Source organism: Gobio gobio, assembly GCF_949357685.1.
Source record: "Gobio gobio genome assembly, chromosome: 15".
Taxonomy (NCBI): Eukaryota; Metazoa; Chordata; class Actinopteri; order Cypriniformes; family Gobionidae; genus Gobio; species Gobio gobio.
Genome location: NC_137108.1, coordinates 40603513 through 40623179, shown reverse-complemented (window position 1 = coordinate 40623179; position 19667 = coordinate 40603513). Strand labels below are relative to the sequence as shown.

General features: G+C 39.2%; 1 protein-coding gene across 5 annotated transcripts in view; it reads left to right on the top strand.

Moving 5' to 3' along the window:
• The window catches only part of cspg5a (chondroitin sulfate proteoglycan 5a), a gene marked incomplete at its 3' end in the record, with an annotated part of 40764 nt that overhangs the window by 5441 nt on the left and 15656 nt on the right, over positions 1-19667 (top strand). For all 5 annotated transcript variants that reach the window (XM_079836132.1, XM_079836133.1, XM_079836134.1 and 2 more), the window contains exon 2: positions 5706-6645. In XM_079836132.1, coding sequence (XP_079692258.1) covers positions 5706-6645 — 940 coding nt within the window. The remainder of the gene's footprint in view (positions 1-5705; positions 6646-19667) is intronic.

Here is a 19667-nt window from a genome sequence, read left to right as displayed (position 1 = left end):
CACTTTTGCTAGTATAACGATGGAAAAATGCATGGTCCAAAAGCGTTTTACCTATTTTCTTAATGAGTCATGGGTGTGTTTTGGGTGTGTTTTGGGCGTAATGTGCAATAAACCAATCAGAGTATCATCTCCCATTCCCTTTAAAAGCCAGTTGCACTTGCACCATGGTGGATTTGCTATTTACATGGCGGAATTTGCAAGCGGAAAGACTGAACTTTTAAAAAAATATATATATTTAAAAATGTTTGTGTGCTGCTGCGCATCCCTGTGTGTGTAATAAGCAGAGTGTACACGCGTTGTGCACCCACCTATAGGCGCATATTAGTTTTCAGTTGCCTCAAAATAGCAACATGCCAACAAATGTGCCTGCCCTGAACACACCTCGTTTTCATTCCAGCACGCCCATCTCGTCGATGTGCGTGAGTCCATTTGCTATTTAAACGAAGTGCTGGACGTGAAAAAGATATCTAGCAAAAAACACTAGCCTGCCATCGCATTGCGCCCTGATAGGGCCCTGTGAGTTTTGAACGCAAATATCTTCTAAATGTCAATTGTCATCGTTTTGGAGCATACTAGTTTATAGATAATCAGTAATGCTAACATATTCATACTAAAAGCCAAAAATCTTCAATTTTGATTTCAAGGTGACTTTAATATTCATGCGCTTCCCTCCAACCACCACTTTTCATGATCCAGTCAATTCCTTATGGATGAATATTTGATTGCTGACCTCATAGAAATCACAATGTTACTAGACCTATAGATGACTGGGGGAAAAAAACGTTAAATGAAGCTGTTGGGTCCATGGTTTCTGAGTTGTACCTCCCACAGTTCTTGCTCAGGCAGTCTGCCATCAGACAACCATCTGAGGTACAGACGAGCTGTCAGGGCGCTTTCGCTGTCCTCCCTTCACTGTCTGCAGTGCTGCACAAACAAAGAGCTTGGCGTCTCCCCAAAGTCATGCAACCAAGACCCGTGGCCACGATTCCTCTGAGCCTTGCCACCAAATAAAAGGGCCAAACCCCAAATTACCTCCTCCCCACTGGGCTGCATTGGGGTGCCTGAGAGAAAAAGGGGTAACTGAGTATTATGTAACAAGATTTGACCATCTGAGAGAAAGGGGGAAACACAAGGACCCTTTTGTGTCCGCTTTGCCAGGGGCCCCCGGTTCCTCACTTCTGTAGTGCGTCCCGTCTGAGAGACGCATTATGGCAGGGGATCTTTGATAATGCTGTGGCTGTAAAGATCTGACCCAAATCTGGCTATTTAACCCACACAGTCTAAATCCAGCGTTCCAATTATGGTGTCAGATGTTTTTAAACTGAACAAATAGTCTTGACTGACTGACCGACTTGGTGTATTTTACTAAGAAAAGGAGATAAATGAAGGCGAATGTGAAAATCCTGCTCCTAATTAAATTACCGGCAAGTATCCATGACACGTCTGCTAATGGTTGAAGGACGCCGAGCATTAACTGTTCGCACTTATCAAATTCAGACCTTCCACACCAGAGTTTGGTTTTCTATCTCTAGTTTAATCACTGGCTGCTCTCTACATGAGTCACACTAAAACATCATTATACAATTTAGCAGATACACTAAACTGCAATATTATGCTACTCAAATGAGAGCTTTATTACTTAGCATTGGCCATGTTAATGGTGCAAAACACTTTAAATGTAGAGATCATGTGTTTTAACTACACATCTGGTTTCTATCTAGTCAGATTGATGATGTCTTCCTGAATTAGTCATCTTATTTAAAAATACTTTTGTATTAAAATAAACACCAGACTCGTTTTTTTTGTTCTGTGCATGTTTTGTTAAGTTGTATCAGAAGCTAAAGATATTTGTCAGAGAGCTTTGATTTTTTTGTACCTTAAGTTTCATCACACAAATCAGATATGAATTTCAAATCAGATTTTTAGGACTGACAGTACACTATTTTGCACTACAATGTTCTACTTATAAGTGTACTGTTTCAATAATTTTTGGGACTAAATTGGCTAAATTAGTATATAAAAGTACACTTTAAGTGTAACAGAAGTAAACTTTGAGTACACAACTAGTTTACAACTATGTTTTTTGTTTGTACTGCAACTATACTACAAGTGAACTTATAGACATACTGATAGTTTACTAGTCAAATACTTGTAGCATGTATTTTTAGTTTATGAAAGTACACTTTGAAGTGTACTCTCAGTAAACTACTAGTTTAGTAGTTTTATTCTGCAAGTATACGTGTAAGTTTTCTTTAAGTGAACTTAACATCGTACTTATGGGGCAAGATTAACTAAACTGCAAATAAGTGTGAATGCGCAATTTAAAAAAAAATTGCGGATGGGAGTGGAAAGTTCTGCCCGTGATCTACTGACTGATTAAAGAACACAAACGCAGCAGTTAATTTCCATAATGACCAACGCAATCTACAAGAGAACCGCAAATTAGCGACTGGTTTAAGACATGCTTTTTTGGGGGCGGTAAATAATGGCACAAATACCAGCAATTTATAGCACAAACCTTAGTAAATCACCTTGCGTGATTCATTCAAATACTCTCCTCCCATAAATTGTGCATCTGGAAAGGAAAAACTCCTAAAAATGCGTATGCAATAAGGTCAGACGAAAACATTACTCTGTCCATGCCTTTTCATCGCTAATTTTTCACTGCGTATCTTTAGTAAATCCTGTTTTTTAACGCCAAAAGAGGGTTTGTGATGGCGCAAGCAGTTAGTAAATCTGTCCAATAGTTTACTATTTAAGCTATATATTATTTTTGCATTAAGTATTTTCCTATTATCTGTTTTCTTTGTAAATAAATATTTTCAAACTATGTAAGTTTATAAGAGTATGTAAAATTATGTGAAAAAAGTATTTAATAGGCTACTCAAAAGAGTAAACAACTGCAAGCTCAAGTATACTTAGAATACTTAATTATATTTTTAAGTTTATCTCGATCAAAAGATTGAGTACAAGTATAGGCCAAATATACCTTGAATTATCTGTCCGTGTAAGTCAAGTACTTAAGTGTAATTTTAAAGTACTGGTATATTTCTGAGAATTACATAAAAAGTAGACTTAAAGACTTAAAGTTATTTTTATAAGAAGTATACGCTAATAGCATAATTGAATAAACTTTTTTTATTTTAAGTTTTACTGTATTTTTAATCAAATAAATGCAGCCTTGGTGAAGAGGTGTCTAAATATCTGTTGTTTCTTTTCTGTTCAGTCTAGAGAAAACTAAATGGAAAAAGTTTCAAAGTGTTTGTGCTGGTTGTTTGGTGTCAAAATTGCTGATGTCTTGAAAACAGCAATTGATGACCTCCTCACCCTCTATGTTGTGTGTGTGTGTGTGTGTGTGTGTGTGTGTGTGTGTGTGTGTGTGTGTGTGTGTGTGTGTGTGTGTGTGTGTGTGTGTGTGTGTGTGTGTGTGTGTGTGTGTGTGTGTGTGTGTGTGTGTGTGTGTGTGTGTGTGTGTGTGTGTGTGTGTGTGTGTGTGTGTGTGTGTGTGGTGTTTATGCTCCAATGACTGATTTGACATCTGTGTTTGAAAGGCATGTTAATCTTGCACGAATGCAGAGATCTAAATGCTAATTTCTAGATTCGCTAACGTCTAATGTTACCACAAAGGAGCTGTATCAGATTCATCTCTGTCAGATTTGTCACATAAATACTACATTAGTGATTCGCACTCCAATAAAATCCAGACCGAGCACATCTGGCCATTTTTGGGAACCTATTTCTGTCTGAGGGAGCATCTCTGTGCCAAAGATCTTAGTCTCCACTGTCATATGTTAAGTCTCCGACAATATACTCAGTTTATTTCTTTAATAGTCACCGGTTTTAAGTGAAAAAACACAGATGTTCTTGAAGCAAAAATGTCCTGGCAATACAGAAATAAATAAACTCATCATCAATAGAGCAGTCAGATAATGGCACAGGAAAATCAATGCAAAACAATCTTCAAACAACGGTCAAGTTCATGTACTGTAAGTTTGCTTGGACTTTTGCTCTGTGCGACAGGAAAGCAGGATCACAAATCCACTTTTAAAGCACACGATTGACTGAGTCCATATACTTGTTCACAAAATTTGCTATTGCCATTCCAAAAATACACACAATTTTCTGTGTAGTGGAGGCAGCAACATATTTTTGAGCTTACAATACACAAGTATCTTTGTTTGTTTTCAACTGCTATAGAAATGTTTTACCAATCATTGCGTGAATCCATGCTTTTTTGTTCCTGGGCATATTGTAAAAGATTAATTTGTTCATGGTGTTCTTACCATGTTTTTAGTGAAGTGTTTCTGACTTGTTTCCAGTAAAAATATCTAATAATCCTTAAACTAAGATACATTTACTTAGAAGCAACACTGTAAAAGGTATTTAGACTTGTTTTAATTGACTTTTGAATACAAGTAGGCCTATTTGTTTTCCACTTGTTTATATTTAAAGCAAAGCAAGTTACACACACACACACACACACACACACACACACACACACACACACACACACACACACACACACACACACACATAGACGTGTGCATACATGTATGTATGTATGTATATTCATGTATGTGTATGTATGTATGGATGGATGTATGTAACTATATATATATATATATAACATACACACATGATGAAAAAACTTATGAAAAAACTTTTATTTCATTATCACCAAGCCTTTGACGAAATTACATTAGACCTGATGTAATTTTTTGTTGTTGTTGGATTAGACCTGATAAGATAGAAGATGACAAAAGAATTTATGTTCTTTTCTCGTGGTCAAAGATGTTGTGTGTCTTTTTAGCTAATCATTGATTCAAGTTTCGACCCCTAATCCCTAATCCTGCCTTTGAGAACCATGTACATTAGTAAAATAATTGCACCTAATCTCAAGGCTTGCTAAAGAAGCTTTTTAAAGATATTGGGAGACCTACCACTGAGAAAGAAATAAGCAAAGAGTTAAATACAAGTGGCTTTATTGTTTGGATAAATGTGAGGCCCTGTTTGCACCTGGTATTAAGATGTGTTTTGGTCGATCAGTTCACAAGTGGAAGATGCTAAATACAGGTGTAATCAGGGTCAAACACGTTTTGAGCTTGTCCACTTTCAACCACTTCCAGAGATAATCAAAAATGCATTCGACCGGATTGCTTTCGTAGTGAAGACGCTCGTGTGGTTGAATGTCTTCGAACCACCTTCTCTCCACCTACTGACTTAATGAGTAAACATTACCCCAAACGGGATTTAAACTTTGTCAGGTGAAGACCCAAGTTAGGTTTGTAGATGAAAAACGTACCAAGCACAATGTTCTCTCACCATTCCTGATTTCTAATATGCCCTCACCGTGTTCGCCGTGGTCTTGCGGCTGTCAGAGCAGAAACTAACGCTGCTGTTCTTCAAATGCTTTTCTGTTGTCTCAATGCACGTTCACATGTAAAGTGCGCAAGCGTTTTTTTTTTTGTCCATTAGATCGAAAGATCTGAAAATACACTTACATTTACCCGCCCATAGTCCCTCTCCTCAAAGAAATCAGGACAGAAATGGTTGATCAAAGAAAAAAGAGACATTAAAACACCAGGTGCAAATGGGTGTGAGGCGTCTACTTGTGATCCGATTGACAAAAACACATCTTAATACCAGGTGTAAACAGGGCCTAAGGATTTTCATTCCTCCTAACTGTAATCTGCTTCTTTCAACAGGTAACTCTGTGGAGGGGAATGAAACTGATGCTGATAGTGCTGTTAATGTGACCTCCTCGACTACCAAGGGTGATCAGGATGTGTCACAGTTCTCCACCTTGTCCAGCCCCTCAGACCTGACTCGCACTGGACGAAAGCTCAGAGAGGAAGAAGTAGGCAGTGGCATGCAGGAAGAAGTCTTCTCGCCAACTCCAGAAACTCCAACTTCCAGTGAGGGTGCCTCAACCACTTTGGCAAGCCCAGAGATCAGCCCCGACTCTGCTGAGGATGAACACTTGCTTCCCCATGGGCCTGTTAAGCCTGAAACCATGAAGCCTTCAAGCCATGAGCCTGAAGAGGAACATGAAGAGGAAATGGAAATAGCTACACAACCACCCTGGCAGGATGCTAAAGAAGACATGGAGACCACTGTGCTTGACCTTGACCATGAGCAATCTCCTACGACTGCGTCCCCAACTCATCCACCGTCCCCATCTGACATCATTGTAGATTTCTTAGACTCCGGCTCCCGCCGCAAGAACCTAGACCCACCATCTCTGTCACCGCACGAGCTTCAGGGCCGTGACCCCACCTCCTTGTCCATGCCCGACAATTATGACTACATGACGCCCTATGACGACAGCGTGTCTCCCACTACTGACGATTACCCCTACAGCAGCACTACTGAGTCTGACGGTGATGACATCTCCCCTACACCTCCTTCCAAATACTTCCCTCCCCGATTGCCCTCCAACCCTGATTCCTCGCTTCCCAAAGGAGCCACTGTGAACGAAGACCCCCGTGCTCCCCCTGGTGTGATCGAAACAGTTAATGGCTCAGAATGTCGGCAGGGCCTTGTCCGCACCAATGGCACCTGCAAGTCCCCATGTGATCTGCAGCCCAACTACTGCTTCAACGGGGGCCAGTGCTACGTCCTGGAAGGAGCTCAAATGCTCTGCAGGTAAGCGTTTTGAAGAAGCAGTTTATTCACTAAGGCAAGAATCACAATTAATTTTGCTCATACTTAACATTTAGTTTGTTTAGGACAGGGGTTCTATTACTTTACTATGTGATTAGACTTGTAATTTTCACTTAGTGGGTGTTAAAACAGGTGACAAAATCCCATAGGCTTACATTGAAGGCATGACTCGATCCATATCTAGCGACCAGAGTACTTGAGGGTCGGCTTTTATATTTCGGCTTTTCTTGCTCACTTAGCAATCATCCAAAAAACCCTAACAAACCCAGCAAACATTTAGAGCACCTTAGCAACATGGCTGCATGCCATTCAGAATTGAATTGAGGGTGTCTAAATGGAATACATGAATGGGATACAGAATTGGAAAGAAATTCAACTGTAGCTTTTTAAACAAAGTTTGTCCAAATTTGAGTATTGGCTACACAAAGCTTTTTTTTAAGTTTTGTTTAGAAACAATGTTGAAAACCCTGAACTTTAAAGGTTTAGAGGCCTCGGAGAGAACAATACAGATATAGACAGACAGATCCTTTACCTGTCATTCCAATTCAACTTCTTGTGGGATATGGCAATTTCGATTCAAATTCATAATCATATATTGAAAGGGAGTCAATCTGAATTCTGAATTTGCACATCCCTGTTAGCAACCACATAAAAATGCCCTGGCAACCCTCCACAACTCCCTAGTTTATGCATGAGCAAACACCACTGGTATTTTCTTTGGAAAAACCTAGTTCTAAATTGGAATGAAATGGAGGGAACCTCTCAAGAAGATTGGCCTTTCCTCATGGCACATCTGGTCACAAGGGGAACTAAGGACTTCCACAAGGACAGGCCGAGTGCTGCAGAGCAGAAAGTACCACATGTTTTCCCAGATTCTTTATGAGGAAACTTTATTAGGAAACTTCCCTCTCGCTGCCAGATTATTTTGAGCACAACTGTTTTTGCCAAAACATGTGATCAAACATGAAACATTCACACTAGTCTAGTCACACAAGTGTGTTTGTTTTCATGTGTCTTCTATTATGCCTAAAATCCTGTCTTTTACAAGGAAAACATTATTCAAAGTCCAATTTTGAAGAATGTCAATAACAGCGGGTTCAATAACTTCACTATCACTGCAAATACAGAACATTTACCATGAAAGCAAATGCAGGGCCTGTAGCAGTTATAAAGAGGTCATCATGAGGATTATGTTTAAGCTGAAAATAAGTATGAGGAGATGTGAAATTCAGCTTGTTCAAGGGTAGATTAGGTCAAAATGGGGGGAGGATGCTTGAGAGCCGAACTCACTGCTTCCTGAAAAGCAACTACCATATTTTCTTACATAAAAGTCACATATGGGTGATAGTTTGGGGGGGTTTGGTAGAGTAGACCTTGGGTAGATCATGCAGTCATGGGTTCAGATGATCTCAGTACTTCAGAAATGTGAAATTGACCATCATTCTCCCTCTACAACTCTACAAACACCGATTGTAATTCACATTGTGATTAAGATCTAAGACAATCCCCTTGCCAGCCAGTGCTCTATTAACAACCTATCCATGGTCATAAATCTCTCGCCCCTCCCCCTTTTTGGATTTGTGCAATGACCCTGACTGTATCCCCAACCTTTGTCAGTCCCGAGGTCATGGTTAGCTGTAAATTTCAGATTTAGTCACATTTATTATTATGAATTTCATTCCTAACTGAACGTTTTATTGCTCAGAGGTTGCTCTTTCATAGCACATGAGATTTCTCAGGTATGCTTCATATAAGGATTTTGTCTTAGATGTTTCTCCTTAGACACTGTTTGAATTTAGGATGGTTTACATGCAGTTTACAATAAATATAGAGCTATATGCATGAGTAAATAGATAATTTGATTTTAGAAGAAGAGTGAGAAATGTTTGAGTACATATTGAAATCTATGGTTTTTGATTGATAATTGAGCACAGTTTGAGATTTTGTTGAGAGCAGAGGACTTAGACCTTCATTTGCTCTGTTTAATCTCTTTTTTTCTAAGAGAACAAACAATTGTCTTTCTGCCAGTTGTGGTGGATTAAAAATCATTTTTTTCCCCTCCCTTTCCACTCTAAATAACACCATAGTAACATAATATGAGCGGTCTATTCTCATATTAAATGATCTTGTTGAAAACTTACTCCCAGATACTCCTCTCACCTAGTCATCATAATTACCAGTGTAATTTATTACACCTCTAGTCACTGAATAAGAGCATCTGCTAAATGTAATCAAATGGGATTTTTCTGAGCCTTTCTCTGAGTTCTTCACCATGCTCATGTACTTGCAATTTAAACAGACGTTTGCCCTATCAGTAACCCCCCCTTTGGGCCCGGTTCCCCTTACTGACTCCCCGAAACAGGCCTAGTCAAAGTGGGTCAGTGAGGCTCTGGGCAGCTGTGTCCCATGTTGGCTTTGTTTATATGAGGCTCGTCTGAACACACTGATTTATTCACCACTGCAATCTTATTAGAGGATGAATGTTAATGACTCAGACATCTTTTCAGAACACTGTCCTTCCCCTCCCCTGCGCACAAGCCTCACTTTTAGTGTCGAGAGCTTTCTGTAAGTGTGGATATATGACAGATGTGCCTTCATTTCAGTTAGAAAACATGCTTTTGACTGTGATTCTAGTCAGTGTAATATTAACATCCCAGAGGACTTTTTATGCTCTTTCACACCTCAATAGACCTAATTTTGTTCTCAATATCACTACTGTTTGGGGTCGCTACGTTTTTTTTGCACCTCTGGTGCTCCTAATTTAGGGGTCACACTCATACTCCTCCCGGTCAAAAGTGGCTAAACACCCCAAATACAGCAGTCATGGACTAATGTTCAGAGAGTCAGATTAGTAACCCGAAGGCTGCAGGTTCGATTCTCAATACCGGCAGGAAATGACTGAGGTGCCCTGGAGCATGGCACCTAACCACCAATCGCTCCGCAGACGCCACAGCAAAATGGCTGCCCATTGCTCCGGGTGTTTGGGTCCACGGTTTGCAGTGTGTGTGTGTGTGTGTGTGTGTGTGTGTGTGTGTGTGTGTGTGTGTGTGTGTGTGTGTGTGTGTGTGTGTGTGTGTGTGTGTGTGTGTGTGTGTGTGTGTGTGTGTGTGTGTGTGTGTGTGTGTGTGTGTGTGTGTGTGTGTGTGTGTGTGTGTGTGTGTTGTTCACTACTCACTGCTCCTAATGTGTGTGCACTAACTTGGATGGGTTAAATGTAGAGGACAAATTCTGAGTATGGGTTACCATACTTGGCCTTCACATGTCACTTTTACTTTCACTTTTCACTTTCAAATGCAACTTTTTTTCTGTAAAATCAATGTAAATTTTAGTGCAGTAATATTTTTTATTTAATATTTTGTATTTTGATGGACTTTTATGGTACTAAGTAATATTTATGGAATAATTATGATCTATTTGTTTCAGCAATTTTTACAATAATAATTAATTAATTCATCTTTTTTCTAACACTTTGCAATAAGGTTTCATTTGTTAACATTAGTTAATGTATTAACTAACATGAACTAACAATGGGCAATACATTTGTTAGAGTATTTGTTAATCTTTGTTAATGTTAGGTTATAAAAATACTGTCATTCATTTTTCATGTTTCTTCACAGTACATTAACTAATGTTAACAAATACGGTTACACTTATATGGGGAACACATATTCACTATTAAAGCTACACTGTGTGATATTTTCCCCCATCTAGCTGTTAAAAGGTATATGACCACCCAGTGAATATTAGTTTCTCTTCCTCTCAATTCCGATTTCGTTTTAACTCCTACGGTGGCCGATTTAGTCCAAGATTAATATGGCTTCCAGTTCGACCTCGTCCACATTCGACACGGTGCCATCAAGTGTTAAAACACGAAAGGCGAAGCTTGAATTTACGGGTATGTCCCTCTTTGGCTAATGTACTTTCAAGATGGAGGGGCAACATGGCGACCCGCATTCGAACCCCTTACCCGTATGTATTTTCAATGGCATATTATAAACTTACGATAATACTTTATTACTTTAAAGAAGTAAATATACATTAATGAGCACATATTTTTGAAAGAACTAAGTGTTTTTAGCTAAGAATAAACTAAAAAAGTTACACAGTGTAGCTTTAACTATGACTTTTGCCTCAATAAACTCTTCATTTACTGCTTATTAATAGTTATTATGGTAGTTTTTGTAGTTTATGTTTAGGTATTGAGTATATATTAGGCTAACTAAGATTAATAAATGTTGTAGAAGTATTCTTAGTTAGTTCATGTTAACTAAAGTAGTTAACGGCACCAAAGTAGTTAAGTTTCGGCACCAATGTAGCAGTGTCATTAGTTCAGGGAAGAAGGAGGCTGGAACCGGCAAACATTTCAACATTCTAAAATATTAAACTAAACAAACACTGAACGAAAGTAAAGCGGCAGTCGTCCGTGAGGGGCTGCCTCTTTATGTTCACACACATACACAAAACATAACGTAAACTGTCATCACTTCTCCTTTTATTCATCCGGATCTCCTTCCATGAGACTCGAGACCGGTGCGGTTTTTACTGACCCCAAACTTTTGAACAGTAGTGTGTGTACTATTTCATTATCACATTTGTCTGAGATGCACCCATGCATTGGCGAGCTGCAGTGAGCCAATGAAGTGCCAGAATAAGGTGAGGCCGTAGGAAGCAGAGTCAAAAAACTGCTGCCTACGACTCCTGAACTGTCTCATTCACATGTTTCAGCTCTTTTTCTTTTACTTTTTTTCTTTTTTGCTGTCTAAAGAAACTGGGAAGATTTCACATGTGTTTTTTCCTTTCTATGGGGTGTTAGTCATCCACAGGTGGACATGGAAAACAAATTCAGAGAGTTCAGATGTGAGATATGTGGAGTTTAAAGGGGGAAAAAAATCAATTGTGAGTCACACTTTCGCTCACTGTGCCAGTGTGGAAACAGATTAAGGCTGCAGATTAATATTTTGTAAATTAAGTGGTGAATTATGTTTTTCGCGTAGCTTCATAAAATTGAGGTGGAGTCACATGGATTACTCTGAATGATGTCTTCACTACCTTTCTTGGACTCGAAAGGGTAGTTGCGTAGACTGTCAATGGAGGGACCGAAAGCTCTCAGATTTAATCTAAAAGATTAATAATTTATGTTCTGAAGATGATCGAATGTCTTATGCTTTTGCAACGACATGAGCGTGAATAATAAATGACAGAATTTTAACTTTTGAGTGAACTAACCCTTTATATTGTATAGTTCGTTAATTTAGATTTTGAAGATCAGCAAGCGCTTCATTTTCGAGATAGATTTAGAGATAGAGTGTTGTTGTGACAGACACAGTTGGACCTGATTAATGATTGTTCTAATCCAGTCCTGATCCTTCTCAGTCACTGGGTTATTACCATTAGTGGTCTCCGAGTAAAAGCGCTCTCCATCTGGGGATCACCCTTATATCACCCCAGGGATCCGGCAAGGGATCAAGTGGGCCGCAGCCTCTCAAAGCCCAGTCAACTGGATATTGCAAACATTTGTAACCCTGGTAATTTGGGGGTTTTATTCAGGAACTGATGAGTGATGATTGTGGCAGCAGTGCTAAACCACATGTTTAGAGTTAATGAAGGGTTGCTGCTCATGGTGTGGCTGTGTTTAGGATGACAAGCTGTACTGACACTTAATTAAGTGATGGTAAAGAGCCACATTTTAGTAGATCTGTCTAAAGACAATTTTGCACGGTCACCGCGAGTTCCCATTTCATTTGTAATGGGAGAGAGTTGGCAAAAATCTTGTACAAAAATGTGCTTATTGTTAAGGTGATGATACACAGGAAAACTTCTTGAGCAATGTTACTGGGCAATGTTGCTGTCAACAGGCAACCAGGTGAGACACAGGGCCCATGACTGATCTAAAGTATCCAGATAGAAATGTGTTGCCCATTCTCAATGGGAAAGTTCCCAAGCAACATCGCTCAGTTGCCCGGCAACATTGCAAAAAAAGTTGCCCAGTGTATCCTCACCTTTAGTCATTTTAGTAAGAATGCACCTGCTATAAATGTTGTTAGCACTACCAGTGAGCATGCAGAGAATGCTGACAACTGATGATCCCTCACTACTTTGCCCAGTTTTTGCATAATTAAGGAAGTTTTTGCAATTATACATGTATAAACAGCCGAGATGTACTATTATTATATTGCTGAGCGATAATATAATTGACATTTTTCAATGATATAACAATCAAGCTGAGATTTACTATACATTACATAACGCTTACCCAGTACTGTTTATATTTGTGTAAGGTTGGTTATACTTACTTATAGTAGTTGTATAATTAATCATTACTAGACCTGTCTGACTTAAATTTTCATTAGTCAATATTGTTTGTATGACTACACATGACTTTCAGTGGTGTGTAACCACACGTATGCATATTTTTGAGAACAGAAAAGGTTTCTTGACATTTTTATTACAACCATCTGTATTTGTGTTGCTCTCGAAAGAGGAAGAGATAACCGAGTGAAGAAAGAAAGAGAAATGGTGAAATGGAGGGGAACAGAGGGGAGATTTGGTCTTAAGAGAGATATTAGTGATGGAATGACATGTCATCACTACATCTGTTTCAGCTACTGCATGCTACTGCTCAGCTGGGGTTGTTTGGCATCCATCCATCTCAACACTCCATGTAACACACACACATGTACGCACAAACACAGTCTTAGATGCACCATCTGTCCACACGGCAGCTTCGTATACTGACCATATTTATACACAGAGACTAACGGCACAAATTCAACATTTCTAGTTTTGCTTTTTTTTTTTGCTTGGTTAAAGTAATAGTCTTTACATTAAAGTAAAGTATTTTTGGGTGAACTATCACTTTAACCTAGTCAAGTAGCCTGGTGGCTTGTGTTTTGTAGTCTACAGGCCCGTTCACACCAAGGATGATAACTAATAAAGGATAACTATAAAGATAACTATTGTAGCCTCCACACCAGACGATATCATTCTGTTTATTCTAAGTGCGTGCTTGCCCGCCGCTTTAAATGCTCGAGCTTGTTACAGCAGGATGGATTCTGATTGGCTGTCAATTTCTATCATTCATCAGCTGGTAGGGCTGCGCAATATATCAAAATTATCGAAATATCGCAAATGTACATATCGCAATATGCATATCGCAAGGGCACGCAATATCTGAATGATTTTAATAGGCTACTTCAACATTGTGAAAAGTGTATGTTTTAGGTTGACGCATATAGCAGAGAATAGACTGGGCACACGACTGTTACTTATGTGACTTGCTTAACATTAAAAAGATTTATTAAACACAATAACTTGCGAAAAACAACTCCTTGCAGTCAACTGTCTGCCACACACATCAAAATGTGCGCACAAGCCGTTCCTTTTTCGTGTCTTGTTACACACTCGAACTGTAAATGCTTCCTTTTCCCAGAACCAATGCTTTCTTTTCCCAGAAAGAATGTGAAACAACACACAAATGATATCATTCTGTTTTTAAATATATATATTTTTTTATATAATTTAAATAGATTTTACACACTTAAAGCAATATCGTATGGCATATCGAATATCGCATTATTTAACAAGGATATCGCATATCGCATTTTTCATTAATATCGCATAGTCCTATCAGCTGGATAAAATCATTCTGAAAATGATTCCAACAATATAATTTCTCTATATCATTATCGTTATTGCTGTGGTGTGAACCCTGCTATTCTTTAAAGGTGTTGTATGTAAGTTTTTCACTTTACTAAAGCATAAAAATACCATAATATATTTGCAGATATTTAGGAAACATGCTAAATTCACCTACGTGTCGGAACGTCTGTTTTTGTTTTGGTCTGTGCGAAACCGCACGCCGCCGGTTTACCCAATAGTATTTCGACACCACAGGTTGCCAGTTGGCGGAAAACAAAGCGTATTGCAGCAATGGAAGTCAGCAAACACACTGGGTCAGAGATCGCAGATTCCACCCGACCTAAAAATCCTCGGCATCCATCTAAAAATCTCTATGAACGAGAGCATATTAAAACGCAGATAAAACAACTCATCCACTTAAAGCGTGGCTTTCATTGTCAATTGCGCTCGCTCTTGTTGTGTCCTCAAGCTGGAAACATCGAGTCTGGTGGAGGGTGCAGGGGAAACAACGATCTCCAATATTTTGAATTTGGACTGCAGTACCCATTTCGACCACTAGCTGTCAGTCCTACATACTGCACCTTTAATATTGAGAACGATTTTTAGAACTATATCTTTATCGTCTATATTACTTTATCTTTATAGTTATCGTCCTTGGTTCACACAGAAAAGAAAGGTGTCGAAATTGTACCTTTAGGGGTACAACAGCTTGTCACTGAAGCAGTACCCTTAAGGAGATCTTTTCTACCTTTTTTTACCACAAAAGTACCTCAAGGTACGTATTTGTACTCTACTAATATGCATCTTTTAGGAGTTAAAAAGGTACAAAGATGTCCTTTTAGGGGTACTGCCCCAGTGACAATCCGTTGTACCCCTAAAGGTACAATTTTGACACTTTTTGTGTGTGTGTGTGAATGGGCCTTAACACACAAACTCACTCAGCCTGTCATTTGCAGTTATATCAGATTTTCTTAGAACTTCTCAGAATGCATCTAACCATCTGATTTCATTTCACATAATAATATTAATATTGTGTAAATGGGCCCATTGCCCTACACTCTAAAAAAAAAAAAAAGGTTCTATATTGCACCAAAAATGGTTCTTGGCTCGTAATCATACACTCTAAAAAAAAAAAGGTTCTATATGGCACCAAAAATAGTTCTTGGCTCGTAATCATAGGGGAACCTTTTTTAGTGCTATATAGCACCATTTTTGGTGCTTCAGTGGTTCTTCAGCGGTTCTTCAGAGGTTCTTTACCGGTTCTTCAGAGGTTCTTCACCGGTTCTTTGACTAAGGTGCTATATAGCACCTCTGAAGAACCACTGAAGCACCAAAATTGGTGCTATATAGCACTAAAAAAGGTTCCCCTATGATTACGAGACTTTTTTTTAGAGTGTAGGGGAACCTTTTTTAGTGCTATATAGCACCAATTTTGGTGCTTCAGTGGTTCTTCAGCGGTTCTTCAGAGGTTCTTCAGCGGTTCTTCAGAGGTTCTTCACCGGTTCTTTGACTAAGGTGCTATATAGCACCTCTGAAGAACCACTGAAGCACCAAAATTGGTGCTATATAGCACTAAAAAAGGTTCCCCTATGATTACGAGCCTTTTTTTTTTAGAGTGTAGGCTCTGTTTGAGACGACAGCTTACACAGGATGAATACACTCTAAAAAAAAAGTCTCGTAATCATAGGGGAACCTTTTTAGTGCTATATAGCACCAATTTTGGTGCTTCAGTGGTTCTTCAGAGGTGCTATATAGCACCTTAGTCAAAGAACCGGTGAAGAACCTCTGAAGAACCGCTGAAGAACCTCTGAAGAACCGCTGAAGAACCACTGAAGCACCAAAAATGGTGCTATATAGCACTAAAAAAGGTTCCCCTATGATTACGAGCCAAGAACTATTTTTGGTGCCATATAGAACCTTTTTTTTTTTAGAGTGTATGACTGATTGCATTACAGTTTTAACTACTGATGCAGTCAGAAGGTTGTGCCGTTATAAACATGGGTGAGAGAGACAGGGAAGGAGATAAATAAGAGAACATAAGAATGCAAGAAAGAAATAAAATATCTTGACTAAAAGCCCTGAAAAGAGGGTTGGGTTGGAAAACTGGCAAGAGAATGGGTGTAGAATGTAATTTAGATAGCATGCAAACTTTTGTCGAAGAAACAAACACAGTTAAGAGAGTGTTGAGATCTGGGAGGGTGGATGAGAAACAGCTGAGGGGCTGAATAGACAGGCTGCTTTATACAGCCCACTGTAAGGATGCATTTATATGCACACTCACATCAACACGCCTGTCACCTCTCCCTCCTGGGATTGAATGCTCTCGATGGCACGGCGCCAACCCTGTTCTCCTTCGTCTCGCTCTGGGTTGGCTCAGGCACAAAAGGGCATACAGGATGTTGTAGTGAAAAGAAGTGAAACCTCAGACCCCCCTCCCGTGACCACCAAGACTGTGAATGAAGACGACTTCCTTTCATTATAGACATTTACATTTGAGTGTGTGCATATGTGGATGTGGTTTGAGAGAGAGAGGGAGAGAGAGAGAGAGAGAGAGAGAGAGAGAGAGAGAGAGAGAGAGAGAGAGAGAGAGAGAGAGAGAGGGAGAGTGAGAAAGAGAAGAGCTACAGTCAGGATTGCAGTCTTTGCAGATCAACTGTGTTTGATTGCTTGCAAATGTTTCAGTTATCATCAGATTGCTGTTTTTTTTGTTTGTTTTTTTTTGGCCTTCTCCTCTCTCTTTCCCACAATTATCTGCATGATGCCCCACTATTGAAGCTTTTTACCACTTTACACAAGGTGCGTTTCACACTTAACGTGATTTGGTCATGTTCCTGGAGCAAAATCAACAATGGGATTAACCAATCAGATTAGATTTTTAGTATATACCAATATGTACATTTTAATGTTATACATTCTAAAATATGTTATTAAAAATATTGTACCTCCTATACATTATATATAAAATGTATATTAAAAAAACTTCAGATTAGATTAAATTTCAATATAATATATGCATTATTTTTGTATATATATAAATTAAATTAGTATATATATATGCACATACAATAATAGTATAGTTTGATAAAATATAATTCATCTCATGCCATTTCATGCCTGACTTTTATCAATAATGCTGGTGGGGTCCGGTCAACAGGTACAGGGTATATTTCAGATTTCATCCTCCAATCTGACAGCGGCATCTGCACCTCTGATGTTGTTTGCTTGTCTGTCCTCTAACAGAGTCAATACTGTTTATGTGTGCAAAATGGTGGATGAAGAGTTTAGGGAACTGATAGAGAGGATGCAGATGCCCATGTGCTTTTATTCCTGACAAAACCCAGATGCAAAGCCCAGCGTTCTGCAACCTTTTTTGGTAGCATGATTTTCATAACCGCTCAAACATAATATTGTGACACTGGATTGCCCTATTGGATTTTCAAGGCAAATGTCACTGAGTATGACAGATCCTGACAGTCTTTGAAGTTAGTTCAATGACTTTACTTCTGGAACAGGTTCAGAATTGGTGTTAAATCCAGTCTAAAGCAGTACAGAAGAAACTTAAGGTAAGATAAAGGCAGTGAACTTGTCATCCATCCAGGTGTCTGCAAAAATGAATGGTAAAAATGCTGAAGGCGGTGAATTTTAACTCGCCCTTGGTGTAGTAGAAGCACTGAGCCCCCCTGAATAATTCATATGGAACAAGAGACTACATGGGGAATCAAAGCACATTTTTGGGAAGCCATTAAGGATTAAAATACCGTCTCTCCTGTGTATAATATGGTGTGTTTAAAATGTGTCTCACTTCAAAAATGAGCGTGAGTTGGTGTGATATTGTCTGTTAAATGAATCCCAGTAAGGGCCTTGTTGCTCCATGTGTTTTTACTGGAAAAGAGGCAAAAAAAATTGGCCTCTAAGACCTGCTGGTCTTGAACCAGAAACCAGAACCAGTAACATCAGAGGCCAATTTAAGGGATATTGTCAGCAAAAAGTAATGGTTTCTGAACAGCAACTATTATTGCAAGACAGATGCAATATTGCACAAAATAATGGGATAATTTCATTTATATTTAAATAACCTGTTTACATGAAATGCCGGATACAGCCATGCCAAAGCTATCTCACGACCAATTTGTACATATTTTACGAGGTAGCTAATTCTTATGAATTTGTACGACCTCACTCGTACAAATTTGTATGATTTGTCTAAACCCCAGTGACAGCTAGGTTTAGGGGCGGGGTTAGGGGATGGTCATTCGTTTGAATTCATAGGAATTGGGCAACTCGTAAAATATGTACAATTTAGCGCGAGTGAGGTTGCACAAATTCGTACGATTTGTCTAAACCCCTGTGACGGGTAGGTTAGGGGTGGGGTTAGGGGGAGGTAATTCGTATGAATTAATACGAATTGGGCAACTCGTAAAATATGTACGAATTATCGCAAGTGAGGTCGTACAAATTTGTACGATTTGTCTAAACCCCTGTGACGGGGAGGTTTAGGGGCAGGGTTAGGGGGAGGTCATTCATTCGTATGAATTAATACGAATTGGCCAACTCGTAAAATATGTATGATTTAGCAAAAATCATACAAATTTGTATGAGTGAGGCTGTACAAATTCGTACAAATTGTCTAAACCTCAGTGACCGGTAGGTTTAGGGGCGGGGTTAGGGGGAGGTCATTCATATGAATTCATATGAATCGGGCAACTCATAAAATATGTACGATTTAGCAAAAATCATACAAGTTCGCACGAGTGAGGTCGTACAAATTTGTATGATTTGTCTTAAAGGGTTAGTTCACCCAAAAATGAAAATTCTGTCATTAATTACTCACCCTCATGTCGTTGGACACCCGTAAGACCTCCGTTCATATTCGGAACACAAATGAAGATATTTTAGTTGAAAGCTGATGGCTGAGAAAGGCTTCACACAGGCCTCCATTGGCATTCAGTACATTGACACTTCCAAGATCCATGAAAGGCACTTAAAACGTCGTTACAAAGTCTATCTCACCACAGTGGCTCTACAATAATCATACAATGCGACGACAATAGTTTTTGTGCGCAAAAAAAAATCAAAATAACACCTTTATCCAACTTGTTCTCGACTTCCGTGTGCGCCTCCACGACGCATGCGCGAGAATATGACGCAGATCCGGCGTTCGGACATATGACCCAGAAGCGATTTGTTTACGAGCAGAGGAAGACGCGCGTGTCTAAGCTGTTGGATTCTACATTGATCGTGCTTTAGGTCTCGGCGTAGTGCTCAAAATGGGGCTTAAGTGTGTATTTCATCGATTCACGAACACCGGCGCTACGTCATATTCTCGCGCATGCGTCGTGGAGGCACACACGGAAGTCGAGAACAAG